The 19,315-nt window shown below is 46.2% G+C and overlaps 1 protein-coding gene across 2 annotated transcripts; it reads left to right on the top strand.

Annotated features, from left to right (window-relative positions):
* The first annotated feature begins 884 nt into the window (after positions 1-884).
* On the top strand, positions 885-18,265 carry cherp (calcium homeostasis endoplasmic reticulum protein). 2 transcript variants are annotated; one of them, XM_061684583.1, is made up of 20 exons: positions 885-1,032; positions 2,046-2,219; positions 2,369-2,407; positions 4,694-4,875; positions 6,769-6,906; positions 7,007-7,158; positions 7,621-7,732; positions 7,830-7,919; positions 8,982-9,156; positions 12,104-12,264; positions 12,364-12,609; positions 12,697-12,892; positions 13,129-13,385; positions 13,976-14,109; positions 14,188-14,274; positions 15,131-15,298; positions 15,375-15,482; positions 16,647-16,741; positions 16,823-17,008; positions 17,236-18,265. In XM_061684583.1, the coding sequence occupies exons 1-20, from the start codon at positions 1,008-1,010 to the stop codon at positions 17,271-17,273; spliced, it is 2,763 nt and encodes a 920-aa protein (XP_061540567.1). In that variant the 5' UTR covers positions 885-1,007; the 3' UTR covers positions 17,274-18,265. The 2 variants fall into 2 exon arrangements, with proteins under 2 accessions (XP_061540567.1, XP_061540568.1); XM_061684584.1 differs by lacking the exon at positions 2,369-2,407.
* Positions 18,266-19,315: the final 1,050 nt, after the last annotated feature.

The following is a 19,315-nucleotide window of genomic DNA, read 5'->3' as shown; positions in this document are numbered from 1 at the left end:
AGACAAATTTTGCCAGCATTCTCTCAGTCTTCATGATCGATACCTTGTCGAAACAAGACCATTTCTTCTTGAACATCCCGTCCATCCATTTGCTGTAGCGCTTCTCCGCACGCGGGTCGCGGGCGCGCCGGAGGCCATCCGAGCAATGTTCGGGCGAGAGGCGGGATACACATCGATTAGAAGTATGACGAAATCTCAGTCCAACATAATTGAACGTTCATAAAATAGTGATGGAATTATTCTTTTGCACTTTAACATCGAGCATTCTGAAGAAACCCCCTCAATGAATTTGGAACGGAAAATGGGTAGCAGGGGTGAGTGTAGGTGGAGGACTTTGAGTGTCATTTTGGAAAGTACCTTTCTGAAATCTCATCCAACTTTTGAGACCTTGAAAAAGGCCCAAAAAGGGATAGCCTCGCCACGAATGGATAATCATCATGATATTTCTTCTTCTTATTATAATCTATTTATCCAATACATCATAAAAGTGGTTTATTGTCAGAAAAGCACAGACCTTTTGTAACAAGTCCCAGCGGGTATCGATTGATATTTGCGCTGGCCCACTGGTTGTCAACGTGTGCTACGAGAACCATTAGTGATCCGCGGGCTCCTCCTAGCGGTGCGCAATATCATCACTGCATGAAATGCTCCAAGTGTGCATAATGTCAGAGTGGCTTACATTAATATGAAATAAACCTTGACGGAATACAACTTCTGCCTCTTTTTTGATGAACGCGCTTGCTCTTGTATTTGAATGTAGGTCATTATTATGTTTTTTTCGAGGCGCTACTTGGCGAGCCACTGCAACGCGAACGTTTGCTCGCAGTTCCGCCGTCCACCATCGGGGGCGCTGTCGGCATATTTGACTTCCGCTGTTGGCCAGTGAGCCAAAATGCGAGTGTTCTAGTCAAACGCTCTTGCTGCTAAATGAGTTAGCGGGACCGTTTCGCGGAGATTTGGGATTACATTGGGCAATTTCACAAGAGTTCCCATAAGCGAACGTCGTCATGGAAACCCCCACGCCGCCGGAAGGTGGGAAATCACGCCGCGGTTGTGGTTTGTCTGACATCCATTGAGTTGGTGGCTCGCACGTACGCTAACCGCGCTAGCATCTCCCGGCGCTCTGCTGAGCATTTCGGCTAACGTGATTCTAAACCTGGTTCTCGTTCAAATCGTTTATTGTACGTAGTTTAACTGGACAACTTTGACAGGTGATAGTTAATTGGTTACATTTGGTGTTATTTTAGAGCAGAATCTTTCAGAAACGTTTCCTGGTGTCATTCAGAGCAAATGGATCTTAATGGTGTGAATTCTGAACAGCATCCAGGACTCGATTGGCATTTTCCAATGGGACCTAACCCTAACACATTCTGGCCCGATTCAAACCGTTGCATTCCCCGCAATTTCAAATATTCCATAAAAAAATATTCTCAAAAAAGCAATGGACAATTTTTACGCATTCAACTCATCGTTACATGAAACCGTTCAGGTCACTCACGGCATCTTTTATCGTCCCTCATTTTTCAACAGTTCACCTTTTCTGCAAGAACATTCCCAAATCTTTGCAGCTCTCTTGCATGTTTATCCCCCCTCTACAGTGCTCAACTGATTTCAAATATCCCCATCTCAAAACTGTTCAACAATTTCAGAACATGTCGGAGACCCCTCAGCCCTTATTTGCAGAATCTTCACATTTTTCAATAATCCACCATTTCCATGATAAGATTCCCAAATCAAAATGAATATTTTACCTTTTCACCACCTCCTTTCAACTTTGTCAACAGATTCAAACCATTCCAACTTTAATTTGTTAATCTTACGCAGGGCATTTGCGTTTTCAATCCTAGTTGTAGTTGCTATATATTTGCGTTTCAACTGTTAACATTTGAACAATTGTCATTATATTAGTCCTGTAATTGACACATTTTCAAGTCTCACATTGAACATTTCTCCCCTTTGATTTCTCAGTTTTTCCGTCTCGCGTCAGCTCCTCAGTAATTTTCGAGGTCCTAAAAAAAATCTTGATACACGTTTGTTTGTCGCAGATCAAGAGCTTCGCAACGTGATCGACAAGCTGGCCCAGTTCGTGGCCCGGAATGGTCCAGAGTTCGAGAAGATGACCATGGACAAGCAGAAGGACAACCCCAAGTTCTCCTTCCTGTTCGGTGGCGACTACTTCAGCTACTACAAGTGCAAGCTGGCTCTGGCGCAGCAGCAGCGTATGTACTTCCACGGCAGCCGCCCTATGTTCTAAAAGCTCATTTTGCTCACGCGGGACGCGCGGGAACGTCGGCCGCCTTTGCCCACTCGTGTGACAAGATTGTGGACGTGCGGGGCTTGCATTAAAATGTGCTTCTTCTCTACTTAGATCCCTCTACCCACGATGGGGAGGAGTGTAAATCTGAAGGTATTTATTTGGAAGCAAAGCTGCCAGATCCATTCAGAGTTTCAGCTCATGACTTGTGCTTGGCGACGCTTTGGTTTGTTTTTAGTTGCTGCTTTTGTCATCTTGGTATGTTTTATCACATGCTGTCAGATGGAAAGGGGACATACAGTAAGCGCCTGTTTACCGTGGACCCGAGCGCAATAGGTGAACGTTTGTGATCTAGAGATTCCACACAAAAATATTGTAGTAACTTTAAATGTGTACAAAGTATTCCTGAGGAGCCATGCTCACTCCTTCGCTTGCACAGTTCTTCAACTAAGAGGCGAAGCGAGCTTGCTTCAAGCTGTTGTTTTGCCACTTCTCCTTGACATTGACTGTAAAACTGACACGTAAAACAACGGAGAATCCGACATTGTGCATTTTAACACCAAAATGTTCAACCCAAACCATATCGTTTCCTCAAACCAAATCCCGCGAGCGTAATACTAACCTAAAATGTGAAATGCCTTAGATGGACGAAGGGAAATTCGCATAGCTATTAGGCTAATTATAAACTGTCAAACAACTGCTGCGTTAAGACAATCAGAGCGGCAACACATACAGAGCAGACAACAAATCAGTATTTGAAATCAACATCTGCTAGCTTAATGCTAACACATAATTGGAAATGTCACAGGCGGGCTAAGAGAAGTTAGCATTGATGTTACATCAATTATAAACTGTCAAACAACTGCTACGTTAACACAAATGGAGCAGCAGCACGCACAAACACCACATAAAAGAATATTGACAGGCTTATATTCTCCCCGCTCTGTGGCAACAACAAATACTACTAGTAGGGGACCTTCTCTGCCTCTTGTGGCTCGTTCTGAATTACACTGCAACAAAAGCACCTTATGAGGCAACTTGGTTGGTTGTTTAATGTCACCCTTGATGGGTGGGCACGAGGCACACCAGACACCAACAACTATTTGCATCCAAATCGCAGTTAAAAAATGTGAAATTTCCAGAAAATGTCCCCTTTGATATTGTTAAAACACGCAAAATACATATTTCTCTTTCAAGTGAAGTTGGCGGGATGGGTGTCACCCACAACTTGAACAAACGAATGCCGATTAGCATTTGGCATAGTGGTCGTCATGGCAACCGGAGGGCATTGTCGAGCGTCTGCATCTGCATGCGTGTGTCCACATCGGTTGCGTTGCGATTGCTGGCAGATGTTCTCATTTGTATCGTATTATTTTTTAGGGCGGCAGGATATGCCGATGCATGATGACGTCGTGGTCTTTGCAGTGTTGTGCCGAATGTTGTGGCCCTTGAGCTTTTTTATTATTATTATTTGTCACGGACGTATCCATGTTTGAAGAGCCGATTGTTCAGGAACGTTACTTGCACGTCGCCGGCCGGCGTCGTGTGGACTCCTCGTACCGTATGCGCATAAGCGTCGCTTTTCAGGCAACCCCAAAAACGGCGCGTTTGTCGCTCCGTCAACATTGCATCGTCATTTTCAACACTAAATGATAGACCAATCATTTATGAAAATCACCACATGCCCACACGGGGACCGACCGATGTTGTCGGATTGTGAAAAAATGTGAACTGAGCAAATGTGGGCATAGGAGGTTTGGGCCCGACGCCCGCCATACGCGGGCTTTCATCGCGGGAGGGGAGGCTCGTGATCGGCTGTGTTCCAAGTGGGCTTGATTGGCACTTAAAAATATCAACTGTGGAAATATTAGTCAGGGCGGAGCGTTGGCGTGCAAAGAATCTCGGAGTATGGCGGGCCCCGATGCATGGAAACGAGCGGTCGTCCCCCAAAATGCAGCATTTGAAGAACATGGCGTCGTCGGCTCCTTATTGGTAAAATGGGATTTTCCAAATGGAGACCTCCTTTAAAAATGACATTTCACCCTTAAGTCTACTGTCAAAGCGTTTAAAAATCACCAATGGTCCAGTTGTGTTTGTTGCTTCGCTAAATAGCGTGAGCGTTTCCCCCTGTATCGCAACAATTATTGTACCGTGAGATTAATACCGTGATAAAGCCGGAACGAGAGAGATACATAACGTTACATCCCTGATTCCCGCTGAATGAAATGCTGATATGAAATTGAATCCATATCGTCCTGGACTTGTGCTGGCATTTCACGAGGTAGCGCCCTTAAATTTGGCACAAGCGGATTTAAAATGTTCACATTGGGTGACCGCCGCTGCGTCTGACCGTCATGGCCGCACGTTGTCATCTCCCGGCCACCATTTTGGGTGAACACGCGTGCGCGCTCAAGCTGGGTGGACTTCCCGTGTGTGCAGAACTCTACAACCCGGGCGCCTTGGACGTGCTGGACATCCCGCCGCCGCCCGTGCCCATGATGGCGCCGCCGGCCTCCGCCGCCGCCGCCGCCTCCGGCACCACGCCCGCCATGGATGACGTCATCCAGCAGAGTCTGTGGAACCTGCAGCACCAGGAGCAACACCTGCACACGCTCAGACAGGTACACACCTCCAATAGACCATAAATAATCTTCTCAACCTCAATCTCTAATGCAGCACATTTGCATTCTATTTAATGGCGCTGATGTAACATACAGGAAGTCCTCGATTTATGAGGTTTCGACTTTACGACGCCCGTGCCTCGTGCGCCATTTTGCCCCAGCACCATACGGTTTCTGTTTAGCTAGTGCGTAGCGCTTGTCTGTGTTTGTGCGGCGGGAGTATCTTTGCCTTTTTCGCCCTCCTTTTTTCACACTCTCAGCATTAATGGTAAGTACAGCATTTTATTTTTTGATTTGAATGTATTTTATAGTTTATAGTTTATACGAAGTGTTAACCTTTCCCGCTACGGTCACCTGACCGCGGTCGGGAGACGCAGGGGTTAACTCCCTTCTCTCGTCGCACGGCCGAGCCGGGTGGCGGCAACAATAAAGGCGGGAAGCGATTAGCTCCTCTGCGCATTCGACGTCAACGGGTCCTCCGCTAATCGCTACTCTTCCCCGGTCGCCGTCACCGCACTTGCCACTGTACACACTCGCACCGGCGCGCCCTCCTTCCTCCTTCGCAGTCCCGTCTCACTCACGCATCGACGCGCACGCCCACACACGCTGAGCTTGCTGTCACAATCGCATGGGACAATACCCGTAACGTAAATTTCGACTTTAACGGTGAAATCCGACTTACGCGGAAATTCATGTTACGTCGCCAGCGTAGGAACGCAAGTCGTTCGTAAATCGAGGACTTCCTGTATTTACATTATATTTATTTAGCAACAAGACGAGATTTCCCCGAAAATGGCAATCTGTCAAAATGCAAAGTCTGGTTGGAACGGCCACTTCAACGGAGTACAACGCAACACGAATTTTGAAAATCCGAGGATGGGTTCAGGAGAAATTTGGCCTTTTGGGGACCGCATTTGTGTGATGTTGCCGACTGAAAAGCTGCTAAAAGAAAATACCCTTAGATTAGAGTCAAACAATTATAACGTCATCATTTCTCAGCACATCTCTACGAAAATTCAGACACAAATGTAAATGGTATGGGGGGCCTGATCCAATCTTTGAGATTGGAAATCGGTCCCATGTCAACCAAAAAGTGAGGATCGGATCGCATCAGACTGGATCAAAATCTTAGAATTGACCACTCCTATACAAGCGGTCCAGTCCAAAATTGAATTTTGGATTGACTTTTTGGATATTAAAAGTTGCTACGAGTTTAAGGAAACCGGCAGAGAATGTCAGCACTCACCCAGAAAAGCCACATTTGACGTCTTCTTTGGGATCATCGACAATCGATCTGTTTGTTTGGCTGGCACGTTTCAGTCAGAAATATCCACCGTTTAGCTCACACGGGCGGAAATCTTCGAAGCTGACCCCTTCAAAATTACTGTGACCTTTCTGTCACTACTTGCCCTGAAAAAACTTGACTTATTATTCCTCGGAAGAAGAGCAGCGTGGGCAGTAGAACGGCTCACGTATGTCAGTCATCAATCATGTTTTTGTTATGGAGGATTTTTGAGGCCTTTGAAGTTCTCATTCCAGGTTTTTTAGAACGTGCCACCGAGATGGCGGCCACTTGTCCCGTTTGTCGCTACACCTCCGATGTACCATATTTGCTTCATATTTTTTGGATGTGCCGCCGATTGACATCATCATCATCATATTTATGCACCTCTAATGTTGCATATTTACACGACATTCAAAACCATACCGCCAGTTGACTACATTCACATCATATTTTATATTTATACACTTAATGCGCCGTATCACGTACTTAATGTCTATAAAACTCTCATATAGTATATTTAGCTTTGTCTAGCTGGAATGTAGCATATTTACATCATTGTGTTTGTAGCATATTTCCGTAACGTTACATATGTTAACGTGCGCGCGTAGGAACAAGTGAGCGCAGCCATCGCGGCGGCGGCAGAGGAGCAGATCCAGAAGTTGATCGCGGAAACTCATCTGGACGTCGCCGAGATGGACAGCCTGCTGCAGCCCATCATTGACACGTGCACCAAAGACGCCATTTCGGTAAGCGGCTGTCGGCCGCGCCCGCGCCAGCTGGCCCCGCCAACTCGAGCCGGCCGCTGGAGAAATGCGCTGAACGATGTTTTCCGTGTGCGTGCGTCAGGCGGGAAAGAACTGGATGTTCAACAACGCCAAGACGCCGCAGCACTGCGAGCTGATGACGTCGCACCTTCGCAACCGCATCGCTGCTGAGGGAGCGCATTTTGAGCTCCGCCTACATCTCATCTACCTGACCAATGACGTGCTGCATCACTGGTAGGCGATGAACAAATTATGACGTCATCGCAATCCTGGTTACAAATGGCAATACTGCCGCCTAGCGGGCAGAGGGCCGGGCCGTCCCGCGTGTGAATATTCTCAATTTGTGAGTGTGTGAATATCTTGAAAACCGTGTTGCGTTTGTCTCAAAAAAGAATCCGCAAATGCTCATTTGTTGGTGTCCCGGTACTTTTGTCCAAACTTCACTTTTGACTGCTGTAAAACATGAAGTCATGACTTGTCACGCGGTAGCACAACATAATGTAACGTTTTCTCTATTACGCTAGCATGTAGCGTGTTGTAATGTAAAGGATTGTCGTGCGATGTGCTGTAGCGTCTCTCGGACTAGCGTGACTCGTATATCGCGTGTTGGGATGTTACGCGATATGCTTTAGCGTGACATCGTGTCATTTAATGTATAGCGTGTAGCGAGTGACGTGCGACGTGTCGTCTTTGCAGCCAGCGCAAGCAGCAGAAGGATTTGTTGGCGGCGCTGCAGAAGGTTGTGGTTCCAATCTACTGCACCAGCTTCTTGGCTGTGGAGGAGGAGAAGCAGCAGAAGATCACCAGGGTGAAGGCTCTTGTTTTGTTTGGGCTACCCGCTAATGGTTACTTTGTGGAAAACTAGCCAACTCAATTCTTGACTTTTTGGTCATCCTGTTCCTCAGCTGTTGCAGCTGTGGGAGAAGAACGGCTACTTCGATGAGGAGACCATTCAGCAACTCCAGAATCCAGCTCTTGGTCTGGGCCAGTACCAGGTGGTAACCGCAGAATTTGACCGATATGGCCTGCAAATAAAATGTACGATTTATATTCACAAAAATTGTTAGAAGCGAATTTAACTGATGCCCCATCCCCCGAGATTGTCTTGATTTCTCTTGATACCAAGCAAGCTTTAAACCTTTTTTTTTTTCCGCAACATCGACTTCCACAGAAATAGTAGAAAAAGAATTCTTCGTAGACCTTGGAAAAAAAGTTTCATGCTTGGAAGCGTATACCTTGGCTCAGTGTCTTTGGAAATGTTGATGGCCTTCCACCAGGCTTCAAAACAACGTGAAAATCATTCAGCTGGAGGCGCAACAATTAATCGATTAATCAACTGTTAATCTATTGGCCTCTCATGGGTAAATATGATCCAGTTTCTGTTGTTCTCCATGAAAGCAGATGGATTATCTTTGTTGTTTTTCAAAATAAGACATTTGCAAACTTCTGCTTTTCCTTTGGAAAACTATGATCAACAGCAGAGTTTGGCTCATAGATGTTACGAACCAAACCGGGAACTAAATCATAATCAATTTAGGTTTGTGCATTTTCTGCACTGTCGATTTGAAATAATGTCCTGTTTTTGAATAGAAATTAAAACAAATATATATATATTTTCCAATTCATCAAATAATCGAAAAATAATCCACAGGTTAATCGTTTATCAGAATAATTATTAGTTACAGCCCTAATTCTGATCTTGCACAAAACAATGTGAAAGTGGTTGAGCTTTTTGTTGTCTGTTTCCGAGCATTAATGAAAGTTGAAAAAAAATAAAATAAATAAAAATAGTTGTTCGATGGGTCGGTAAGCGACTAAGTTGTCAAGACTGATTGTGCTTTTGTAAACTAGCCCCTGTGTTCGCAGCCATGTTGTTAGTGCACGCCGTGCACATCAGCAAAGAGGCGCTTTGAGCTACAGAAGCTGCGGGAAAAATCGATAAAAGTAACTAATAAAAATACAAGAATCCATTCAGCCGCGTCTTCGAGCGTTAGCACGGTGTCCTCTGATGTCCGTGACCTCGGATTGACCCCGCCCGTGGCGCGCGTCTCCCGTAGGCCTCGCTGATCACCGAGTACGCCGGCGTGGTCCAGCCCATCCAGCTGGCCTTCCAGCAGCAGATCCAAGTCCTCAAGAGCCAGCACGAAGACTTTGTGGCCAGCCTCCAGCAGCAGCCCGCCACCCAGCTGCCGCCGGCCGCTGACGCGGAGAAGCCCATGACCACGCAAGCAGGTGACGCCTTCGCCGTCGTCACGTCATCGCGTCACTGTGCGTATCCAACACGCGACGATGGCATCATGTCGTGTTGTACGCTACTCACCAAAAGTTTGGCATATTTGTACAGGTGCAACAATTAATCGATGAACTGACAACTCATCAGAATCAGAATCATCTTTATTTGCCAAGTGTGTCCAAAACACACAAGGAATTTGTCTCCGGTCGTTGGAGCCGCTCTCGTACAACAGACGGTCAATTTACAGAACACTTTGGAGACAGAAAGACATTGACAAAAAACTATTGTGCAAAAAGATGCAGAGTCCTCGAGCACTGAGAGCAATTCGAATGACTCACATTGCAATAGTCCGGTGCAATGACCGTCGTGCAAAGGGCGCCGAGGTTTAAAGTGACGAGTAGTGCGATCATCTGGGACAATGTCGGTTGTGCAAATGTCACAGATACTCCTCAATCGGTGTGCAAATGGAGCAGATGCTACTCTGGCACGAGTGGCCGGTATATGCAAATAGTGCAGCGTGGCGAGACAACTGCAGTGAGTGCACGAGTCATACATCATTGGCCCCACACAAATGTGACAACCAACTCAAGTCAAAAAATTGCCAGCTTGTTGCAATGGAATTATAGGTCAGGTGTTTAAGAAGTTGATCGCAAGAGGGAAGAAGCTGTCGGAATGTCTACTAGTTCTAGTTTGCGTCGATCGGTAGCGCCGACCTGAGGGAAGGAGCCGGAAGAGCGCGGAGGGTCCGAGAGGATTTTGCACGCCCTTGTCTTAGTTCTGGCAGCGTGCGAGTCCTCGATGGCGGGTAGGGGGGTACCGACAATCCTTTCAGCAGTTTTGATTGTCCGTCGCAGTCGGAGTTTGTCCTTTTTTGTACCGGCGCCGAACCAGACCGCGATGGAAGAACGCGGGACCGATTCGATGAGCGCTGTGTAGAACCGTCTCAGCGGCTCCGGTGGCAGGCCGTGCTTTCTCAGATGATTGATTATGAAATTAATCCACAACTCTTTTGATAATGTTTGCTTAGAAATTGTTTAAATCCTCCAAAGTATTCTCCGATTTCTTTAGTCCTCCATGAAATCAGCCTGATTATCTTTGCATTTCATGAAATAAGACGTTTGCTAACATCTGCTTTTATTTTGGAAAATAGTGCTCAACATTGTTGCCGATTTTCTGACCTGTTATCGACCAAACCAGTCACTGAATCATAACAAATTCAAAATTTTGAAATAATATCCTGTATTTTAATAAAGGATGGAAATTAAAAAGTTTATTATTATTATTTTTTAAATGTTCGCCTTTTTGTTTTATGTTTTATTTTCTTCTTTTTTAAAAAAAATCTTTCAGCCCGAGATATTTGGCTTTCGGGTAAAATTTCAGGATGAATCTAAAATGCACCAAAGCTTAATATGACTGCGTAACCTTTTAAGTCTGTGTGTGTGTGTGTGTGCGTGCGTGTACCTGTTCGCGAATGTGTGTGTGCGTACTTGTCTCTGTGTGTTTTGTACTTGTTTATTCTTGTGCATTTGTGGTTAGCCTAATTACCCGCCACATTAACTACATTTCTTTCAAGTCAAAGTACACGGTGTCTGTGTCCCTCGCCATCGCCAGCAAACAATAACAAATTGCCGTTCGCACGCTAAGGTAGCAGCACTGTGAGTCATCTCGCGCGCACGCAGACACACTAAGCAGACGTCAAGCGACACCTGCAGAAACAAGTCGGTCTGCTGTTCGTGTATCCTCAAATGACTCGCAGACTCGAATACGCGTCGACTCGCACTGCGCACAAACGTTGGTGATATTGGGCTTTGGGTTGGAATTTCAGGATGCCCCTTCAATGCACTATAACCCTCACAAGCAAATTTCAAATTTGACCTTGTGAGAACTGTTGAATGCACGTCCAGTTGTTCATAAGGTGGACTATTTCGTAAGTAGTCCCCTAAAAATCCGTTTGTAGCGATTCGGGAGTACGGAACGAGTGAATGATTCTGCGTTTGGAACGATTCTCTCAATTCCATGCTCCCAGATCACTATCTAGATTTTTATATAGTGAACTATATAGTTACATGTGGATTCAAAAGTTTAGGGAAGGTTACATTAAGTTCACAGGTAAAGGTTATAGTGTATTTTAGGATTATACTGAATTTTCACCCCGTAGCCCAATATTGTATGGATAATAATTTTGAAATTCCCAGCTGTCATCGGGCAGGAGGCGGGGTACGCCCCGAACCGGTCGCCAGCCAATCGCAGGGCACATGCAAACAAACAACCAGTCGCACTCACATTCACACCTACGGGCAATTTAGAGGCTTCAATCAAACCTAGCATGCGTGCATGTTTTTGGGATGTGGGAGGAAACCGGAGTGCCCGGAGAAAAGGCACGCCGGCACGGGGAGAAAAAAAAGCTTCCAGTTATGCCTGAAAGGGGCCAGAAGAAGAAAAACCTGTGAAACCCTTCCCCTAGTTCTCATTTATATCAACGCGAGAAAAAAATGTAACGGCAAAATAAGGACTTATATACTGCTTCAGCAAAAGTTTTATAAGGTCTAGAAAAATAGTTCATGAATTAGTAACTTCAAATTGATCATTGAATTTCCCGTTGAGGGACGCCAATAAATGTAACTCCAAATTCCAATTTAACATGTGACATCATGACATTGTGTATAACAGTCACATGCTGTGTGGTGTCGTCATTATTTCAAGTGACGTCACGATATTGGACATCATGTCACATGCGATTCCACGTCACGTGATGTTATTTCACTTGTGATGCCATGATCTCATGTCGTATGTGTTGTCACGTGACATTGTGTATACATGTGATGTCATGACATTTCAAATGTGATGTCATGACATTAAAGTTGATGTCACGTTTTCCTCATTTTACATGCAATGTCGTGACATGTATGACGTTATGTAACGATGTCGCGCTGGTGTTCTCTGCAGCTGAGGCGAAGCCCCCAATGTCGGGTCCTCCGCCGGGCGAGTTTGACGAAGCGCCGTCGCGATCCCAGGACCCCAGCAACCCCGGCGGACCCGCCGACCTCCCCCCCAAGCCCGCGTGGTACGACTCCCAGCACATGGGCCCGTGGAACCCCAACCAACCGGTAACAAGCCCCATCAACAGTCCTCAACCGGATCAGGGTCCCGGCGGTCCCGGCAGTCCTCCCCCCTTAACCTCCTTTGTCCTTTTTGTCCCCCTTCAGCCTCCTTTCGACCCGAACCAGCCGCCCCCGCCGTGTCCGCCCTGGAACAGCCACGAGGGGATGTGGAACGACCAGAGGGAGCCGGGCAACTGGAGCGGGGGTCCGCCCAGAGACGGGGGGCCCTGGAGCGGTCCCGATCCGGGTCCTCCTTCTTGGAACTCGTACGACCAGCAGCCTCCGTGGGGTAACCAGCCCGAGCAGCCGCCCTGGGGCCAGAGGGAGCCGCCCTTTCCGCCCCGCATGCAGGCATGTGACGGACAGCTTCTTGCTTCTTCTTTCATTTACGCTAAACTTTAATCTGATTGTTTTTTAAAATCTTTTTATTTTATACAGAGGCCACCCCACTTCAGAGGCCCCTTCCCCCCCCACCAGCAGCAGCCGCCGCCCTTCAACCAGCCCCCGCCGCCGCACTCTTTCGGACGCTTCCCGTCGCGCTTCATGCAGGACGACTTCCCTCCGCGACACCACTACGACCGGTCGCCCTACACGCCCCACCGCTTCGACTACTCTCAGGGAGACTTCCCCAGGGGTGAGTGAGACATGCTGTATACACATTGAAACGTATTAAAACACATGTTTTAAGTCCACGAGCTTAATGCTAACATAAAAGGTAAAATGACATTGGCCGGCTAATAGAAATTAGCGTTGCTTTTTCCGGCAATTACAAACCTTCAAGCAACTGCTGCTTTACTCACACGGCGCAGCAACAACAGTACTCACAGGCACCTATTCTCTCTCGCTAACGTCTCATTGGTTCGTCACCAGACATGCCGGGTCCGCCGCCGCCCCCTCCCCACCACTCCAACCAGAGGCTCCCCCCCTCCGGCATGGGGGGCGACCATCCTCCGTGGGGGGGATCCCAGCACCCAGACTACGGGCCTCCGCCCCCCCACGGGTTCAACGGCCATTCGCCGCACGTGCGCCACCGGCAGCCCCCGGTTCCCGTCCAGGACGACCCCAGCCTGGTGCCCAACGTTCCCTACTTCGACCTTCCCGCCGGCCTCATGGCGCCGCTGGTCAAAGTGAGTCAAGGAAGTCACGGGGGGCCAGAACCGCACTGGAGACGAGATGAAAACAATCACGCCTGAATGATCTTTCGGGTTTCTAAAGTTCCAGTTTTCTTGCGAAGTTAAGCTGGGGAATTTCGGAAATACCGTATTCCACGAAGCGAACGTTGCATGGGGAATTAACGGGGAGGTTAATAAGGCATCACATTGAAGAATGAATACAAACATTTAGTCTTGTCATAAGCAGAACGTCCATGTAACATAATACAGCACCTTAATTGCGCCATTGTTTTCCCCGCTTCACTTGAGCGGCGGCGTATCTGAGGCTTGCTCACATTTGGGCTTGCAGCACAAAGCCCAAATATCGACCAAGTAACGGCTCGTAACTCGAAAATCCCGTAAATTGTGGCACTCTTTGGGCAAGGCACCACTGTACTTGCATGAGATCTGGTTGTTTTAGTCAGGATTATGTTCAAATATATTTTCCCCAACTATATTTAAGTTCCCTATTAAAAGCCAAACTTCAGTTATAGAAATAAGTAAATTCCCATGGAAAGCTTCCAACTGAATATTTTGCAACCCTGCCGACCTCGTTCTCTGCTCAGCTGGAGGACTGCGACTATAAACCTCTGGATCCAAAAGACATCCGCCTGCCACCCCCCATGCCCCCGAGCGAACGCCTGCTGGCCGCCGTGGAAGCCTTCTACAGCCCCCCCTCCCACGACCGGCCCCGCAACAGGTACGCACGTCCGCGCCGTCGTCTTCTTGAGAAGGTTCCGGACGCGCGGTGAAATGTGTGTCCTGTGTGGTCTACCAGCGAAGGATGGGAACAGAACGGCCTGTACGAGTTCTTCCGGGCCAAGATGAGAGCACGCAGAAAAAAAGGTCAAGAGAAGCGCAACAGGTGCGTTTGCCGTTTGTTTCGGAAATGCCCGTGGACAGTACACGTTGGAGAGGAGAGAGGATTAGCAAAGGAAAATATAGCAACATCAACCTGCTAATTGATTCTTTTGGGGTTTTAAAAAGGTGGCAAAAAAAAGCAAACAAAAGATAATAGCTGGATCAACACCTTCTGGTTCTTAGTGTAGAAGGGAGACAGAAGAGACGACAAACAGCATCAACAACACAACACCCGCGCGTGTCGTCGATAAACAGACGATTCAATAAGACGCGGACGGACAAGACGATTTGATCTTCTTACCGACGCAGAGTCCATTTATACATGGCCGCTCCCAAAATAATGAGAGAGATTCCCTTAAAACTGAGCAGACATATTTTTGTACAGTTACACAACAGGGCGGAGTGACCTTAACTCTCGGGCGCAGGTTTACCTTAGTTCATTGTACCACCTTTTGCGGTCGATGTTTTCATGTTTCCGTGTACGTAATTTGAGAGGGGAGCAGAGAGAAGAGAGAGAGAGGAGATAACCAAAAGCAATATCGTCTGCTCCTGTTAGAGTGGAACAGGAAAGGAAACAAAGCAATAACCTAAATACAAAAAAAATGGCAATAACATTGGTGGTATGTACTTTGAGCGATGGCAGACCAAGAGAAGAGAGAATAGCAGAGACGACACGAGTTCCTGATTTGAAGTGGGGACACGTGGATAGAAAGGAGACAACAAACAGCAATAACAAAAGACAAAACTAGCAAAAAGAACTTCTGGGATGTGTTTTTACAGGGGAGATAGAGAGAACAAAAATCAGAAGAGAGCAAGAAAACGAGTTGCGTTTGACTTGATGTTTTGTGGTCGGTGCTCAGCGTTCGTGTGAGCAGTCGTTCCAGGAGTCGCTCGGGTAGCCGGGGCAGATCCTCCTCGCCGTCCAGTTCTCGCTCCTCCAAGTCCAGGTCCAGGTCCAGGTCCAGGTCCAGGTCCAGGTCTCGCTCCTCACGCTCCCGAAGCCGCTCACGATCCTACTCGCGCTCCAGGTCTGAGTGCCCCCGCGCTACGCGCTAGCTGCTACGTGCAACGTGCTAACTGTAAGTGTGTTTTGGGCGCCCGTAGGTCCAGGAGTGGATCCAGGTCGTCGCGGAGTCGCTCTCGCTCCAGGTCGCGTTCGCGCTCGCCCACCAGGAGGCGCCGAGGACATAAATCACGTAGCTCCTCACCACCGTGAGTACACGCTGACTCCTAACTTCATTAGCAACACAATTTACTGAATGAACCCATTGTATAGTAACTTTATGGATTTTGTATTAGTAGCGTGCTGTGTTATGGGCACTTTATTAGTAACACATTGTACAGTAACTCTGTTAGGACAGTGACTATTAATAACACACTGACTGTACATTAACTATTAACAAAGTCACTACTGTACGGTAGCACATTGTATAGTAACTTTTATTACCTCATCGTACAGTAAGGGTGGCTGTGGGTCAGTTGGTAGAGCGGGTTGTCCAGTGACTGAAGGGTCAACTGTTCGAATCCCGGCGCCGACTGTCTGCACGTCAAAGTGTCCTCCCAAATTTGCTCCCAGTGGGCCTGGCAGCCCGTCGGTGTGTGAAGGGGTGAATGCGGGGCTTTGGGCGCTGTGATGGTGTCGATAAAGCGCTATAGAAGTGCAGACCATTTACCATTTTACACCAAGACCGTTCGTCATGAAGTAACTCTCAGTAACTTTATTAGTAACTTTTTTAGTGACACATTAACTCTTAAATTCACTATCAGTTACACATTATACAGTAACTTTATTCGTAAGAGTAGCTATTAGTCACACGTTGTACTTTTTCTACTCATTCTACAGTAACTATTAGTAACACATGCTAACTTTATTGGGAACATAGTAACTTTATTAATAATACATTGCATGCTCACTCATTATATTACTAACACATTGTATAATATTAGTAACACATTCTAACTCGTTCTAACATAGTAACCTTTTAGTAACCCATTGTAGAGCAACTTTATTAGTAACAGTAATTTATTCGTAACACGTACAGTAAATTCATTATTATTACATAACTTTCTAACTGATGGCAACATAGTAATGTTGTTATTAATACATTGTACAATAACTTTATTAGTGGCAAAACAGTAACTAGTACTAGTAACTAAACAGTAACTAGTAACTAGTACAGTAAGCCAATGTATTGTAACTTGAATTGTATGTCACTAGTAAGCCACTGTAGAGTTACTACTAGTAACATAACCTGTGTAGTAAGACATTGTACACCAACTTCTGTGGTTATTTGTATCACATTGTATGGTAACTTCGTTGGTAACAGAAAAAGAAATTGAAAAATAACTATTATCTCATTTTAACGACTTGTGCAGCTCCACGTCGTCCGCCGGCGGCGCCCCCTCCAAAGGCCCCCCCGACTCCCGCTTGGGCGAGGAGAACAAAGGACATCAGCTCCTCATGAAGATGGGTAAGATGTGTGTGTGTGTGTGTGTGTGTGTGGCTGTGCGGAGCCTGCCATCCACATATTTGTGTGTGTGTGTGTCCTAAGGCTGGAGTGGCTCTGGTGGTCTGGGTGCCAAGGAGCAGGGCATCCAGGACCCCATCAAAGGAGGCGACATCCGCGACAAGTGGGACCAGTACAAGGGCGTCGGCGTCTCCTTGGACGACCCCTACGAGAACTATCGCAGGAACAAGAGCTTCAACTTTGTGGCGCGCATGAAGGCGCGAGAGGAAGGTACAGACGCACACGCTCCCTGCTCACTATCCAGGGATAGAAAGTTCCCCGAAATGTCCACTGAAACGTTCGCAATCGTTCACTCGTTTCCTCCTCCCCAATCACCATGCAGGGATTTGTAAATAGTGGCGCTAGATAGTGCCACCCAAAATAGGAACCGATTGTATTGTCGATCGGGAGTGATTGTGAACAAGAGAAATCCAACAGTTGTCCCTTTCTTGCCTCAGTGAACCGAGAACCTCAGGAGGCTCCTCCCGCAGAATGATGTCATCAAAGAGCGCCACAGCCTCATCACCGGTTTTTACCTTTCACCCTTTTTCAATTGTCAAACCACAAATATTGTGGAACGATGCATTGTCATGAATAACATATTTGTGTCTCCTACTACTACTAGTTTGATTCTTCTTTTTTTTTTTCATAAAAAGTACAACATGGACTTTTATTTGTAACACAGAGTCATAGAGCGGTAGCAAGTGTGTAGACAAAAACAAAATAAACTCCACTCACGCTCGCAAATGGGTTTGTAGATTTTTCTTTTAGCAACGAAAATATGATTGTTTTATTTTGCACTACTGAAAAAGGTCAATGTCTCAGACACTGCCAATCACAAAAATGAATTCTATATTTTCTAATAAGTCAAGTTTATTTATATAGCCTTTAATCATAAAGATGGCATCAGAGTCCATTTTAAATGGAAATACTGATAAGGCACACTTATGAACCTCAACTTTTACATAGATCAGAACAGCAAATGTATTTTGTTATGGGCACGTCCGATCTGTTACGGCGTCTTCTCTGCTCAAATGCAGTAACCGAATGAGCCACGGGTGGCAGTGTGGCTGAAGAAATGAAGCTTTGTTGACATGGCAACGCCTGCAAACAATTCCACGTAACTAAAACACTACAAACAATATTTGTAAAAACGAAAATGGCCATTTGCATGAGGAATATGGACTTGTTCTTAAGACTTGGTTTCAAATGTACGAATTTAAACATTTCTTTGTCATGTTTCCATCAAATTGTTAAAAGTCGTGTGTATGAACTTTAAACATATCACATTTGTTTTGGAACGACAATCAAATCATAGTACAAGTTAGTAGACTTGAACAGCTGTAAAATTAGAGCCAAAAATGAGGAACACTACAAGAGTTGCAATTTGATTGGACAAGGTGTTCTCAATCGTTAATTTGCCTAAACGCTCATTGGTTGGAGAGGAGGAACATTGTGAATAAACTGGAGAGGTATGGGTTTTAAAATGCCACTGAGTGTTATCAGTTTATCGTTATCTGTGTGCTTATTTTTTCGATTGTCAAAAGCCAGGCTGAACGAGCTAGCTCGCTATCAGGACGATAGGTAATTATCAATCTGCGTTTTAAAAAAAGTCACAATGTGACGTGTGTGATTAAACTTTCAAGATAGTTTGTGGCCTCTGTGAGTTGATTCTAACTTTTAAATGTAGGCACCTGTCAAGCAACCGATGAGCCGTAATGCTAAATGCAGAACTGCAGTCGTCCCTCGCCATATCGCCCTTTCCTCGCATTAACTTTGGTTCCCAGCACGCATTGGCCCATTCTATGCTAAATTTTTGCTGTGTTAAGAACGTTAATCGTTTTTGTTTAAGGGTGCTTATGTTACCTACCTGACATTCATTGAATGTGTCGTAGTTAACCGTTGGGTTACATTTATGTTGCACTCGTTTGCATGAAACTCTTGACTGTGAATCGTGCGCAATTTAGTAACCTTCCGGTCAGTTCCGTTGTATACTACACTACACTAAGCTGAGCTAAGCGTCACCTGGTGTCTTACCGTATAAATAAGCTGCTATTGTGCTCTTCCTGGTAGCCAACCCGACAAAGCCTCCTTCGCCGAGGTAAAAGAGCTTCTGTTTGTCTCGTATGATTCATCGTTTCGTGGCCGACGATGTCTCTTTACCAAACTAGGAACATAGGCTTGCCTTTAAATTTGTTGAACTGCTTCCTATTCTTGATGATATTCCTGATGGAGAAGACTTGGTGGAAGCGCGACTTCGCAATGTCTGCCATCTAGTGATGATTGAATGGTGCTATTACAACTTAAAACTGATCAGGTATAGTGAAGGAAACATTTAAAGAATTTGGGGGATTCACCAAGGGGCCCCTCAAGAGCGGGGCATGTGGCCCACGGGCCGGCAGTTGCCCATCCCTGCTCTTCTCCCTAATCACTCCGCAAGGATTCTTACATAGTGGACCTTGATGCGTCACCTTTTGTGAATTTTTCCTTTTGGGGTATTTTCCCCACGTGAGACGTTGACTGCCTCAATTGAGGAGT

Source organism: Phycodurus eques, chromosome 8 (assembly GCF_024500275.1).
Source record: "Phycodurus eques isolate BA_2022a chromosome 8, UOR_Pequ_1.1, whole genome shotgun sequence".
NCBI lineage: Eukaryota > Metazoa > Chordata > Actinopteri > Syngnathiformes > Syngnathidae > Phycodurus > Phycodurus eques.
The sequence above is the reverse complement of the archived record's forward strand: the minus strand, read 5'-3'. Positions and strand labels throughout refer to the sequence as shown.

What these genes read in the sequence shown, in the direction of transcription:
- cherp (XM_061684583.1), top strand. Translation starts at nt 1,008, where the DNA reads ATGGAAACCCCCACGCCGCCGGAAG. An exon ending in CCTTTCCGCCCCGCATGCAG is followed by an intron (nt 12,610 to 12,696) that starts GCATGTGACGGA and finishes TATTTTATACAG; the next exon opens with AGGCCACCCCACTTCAGAGG. An exon ending in CATGAAGGCGCGAGAGGAAG is followed by an intron (nt 17,009 to 17,235) that starts GTACAGACGCAC and finishes TTCTTGCCTCAG; the next exon opens with TGAACCGAGAACCTCAGGAG.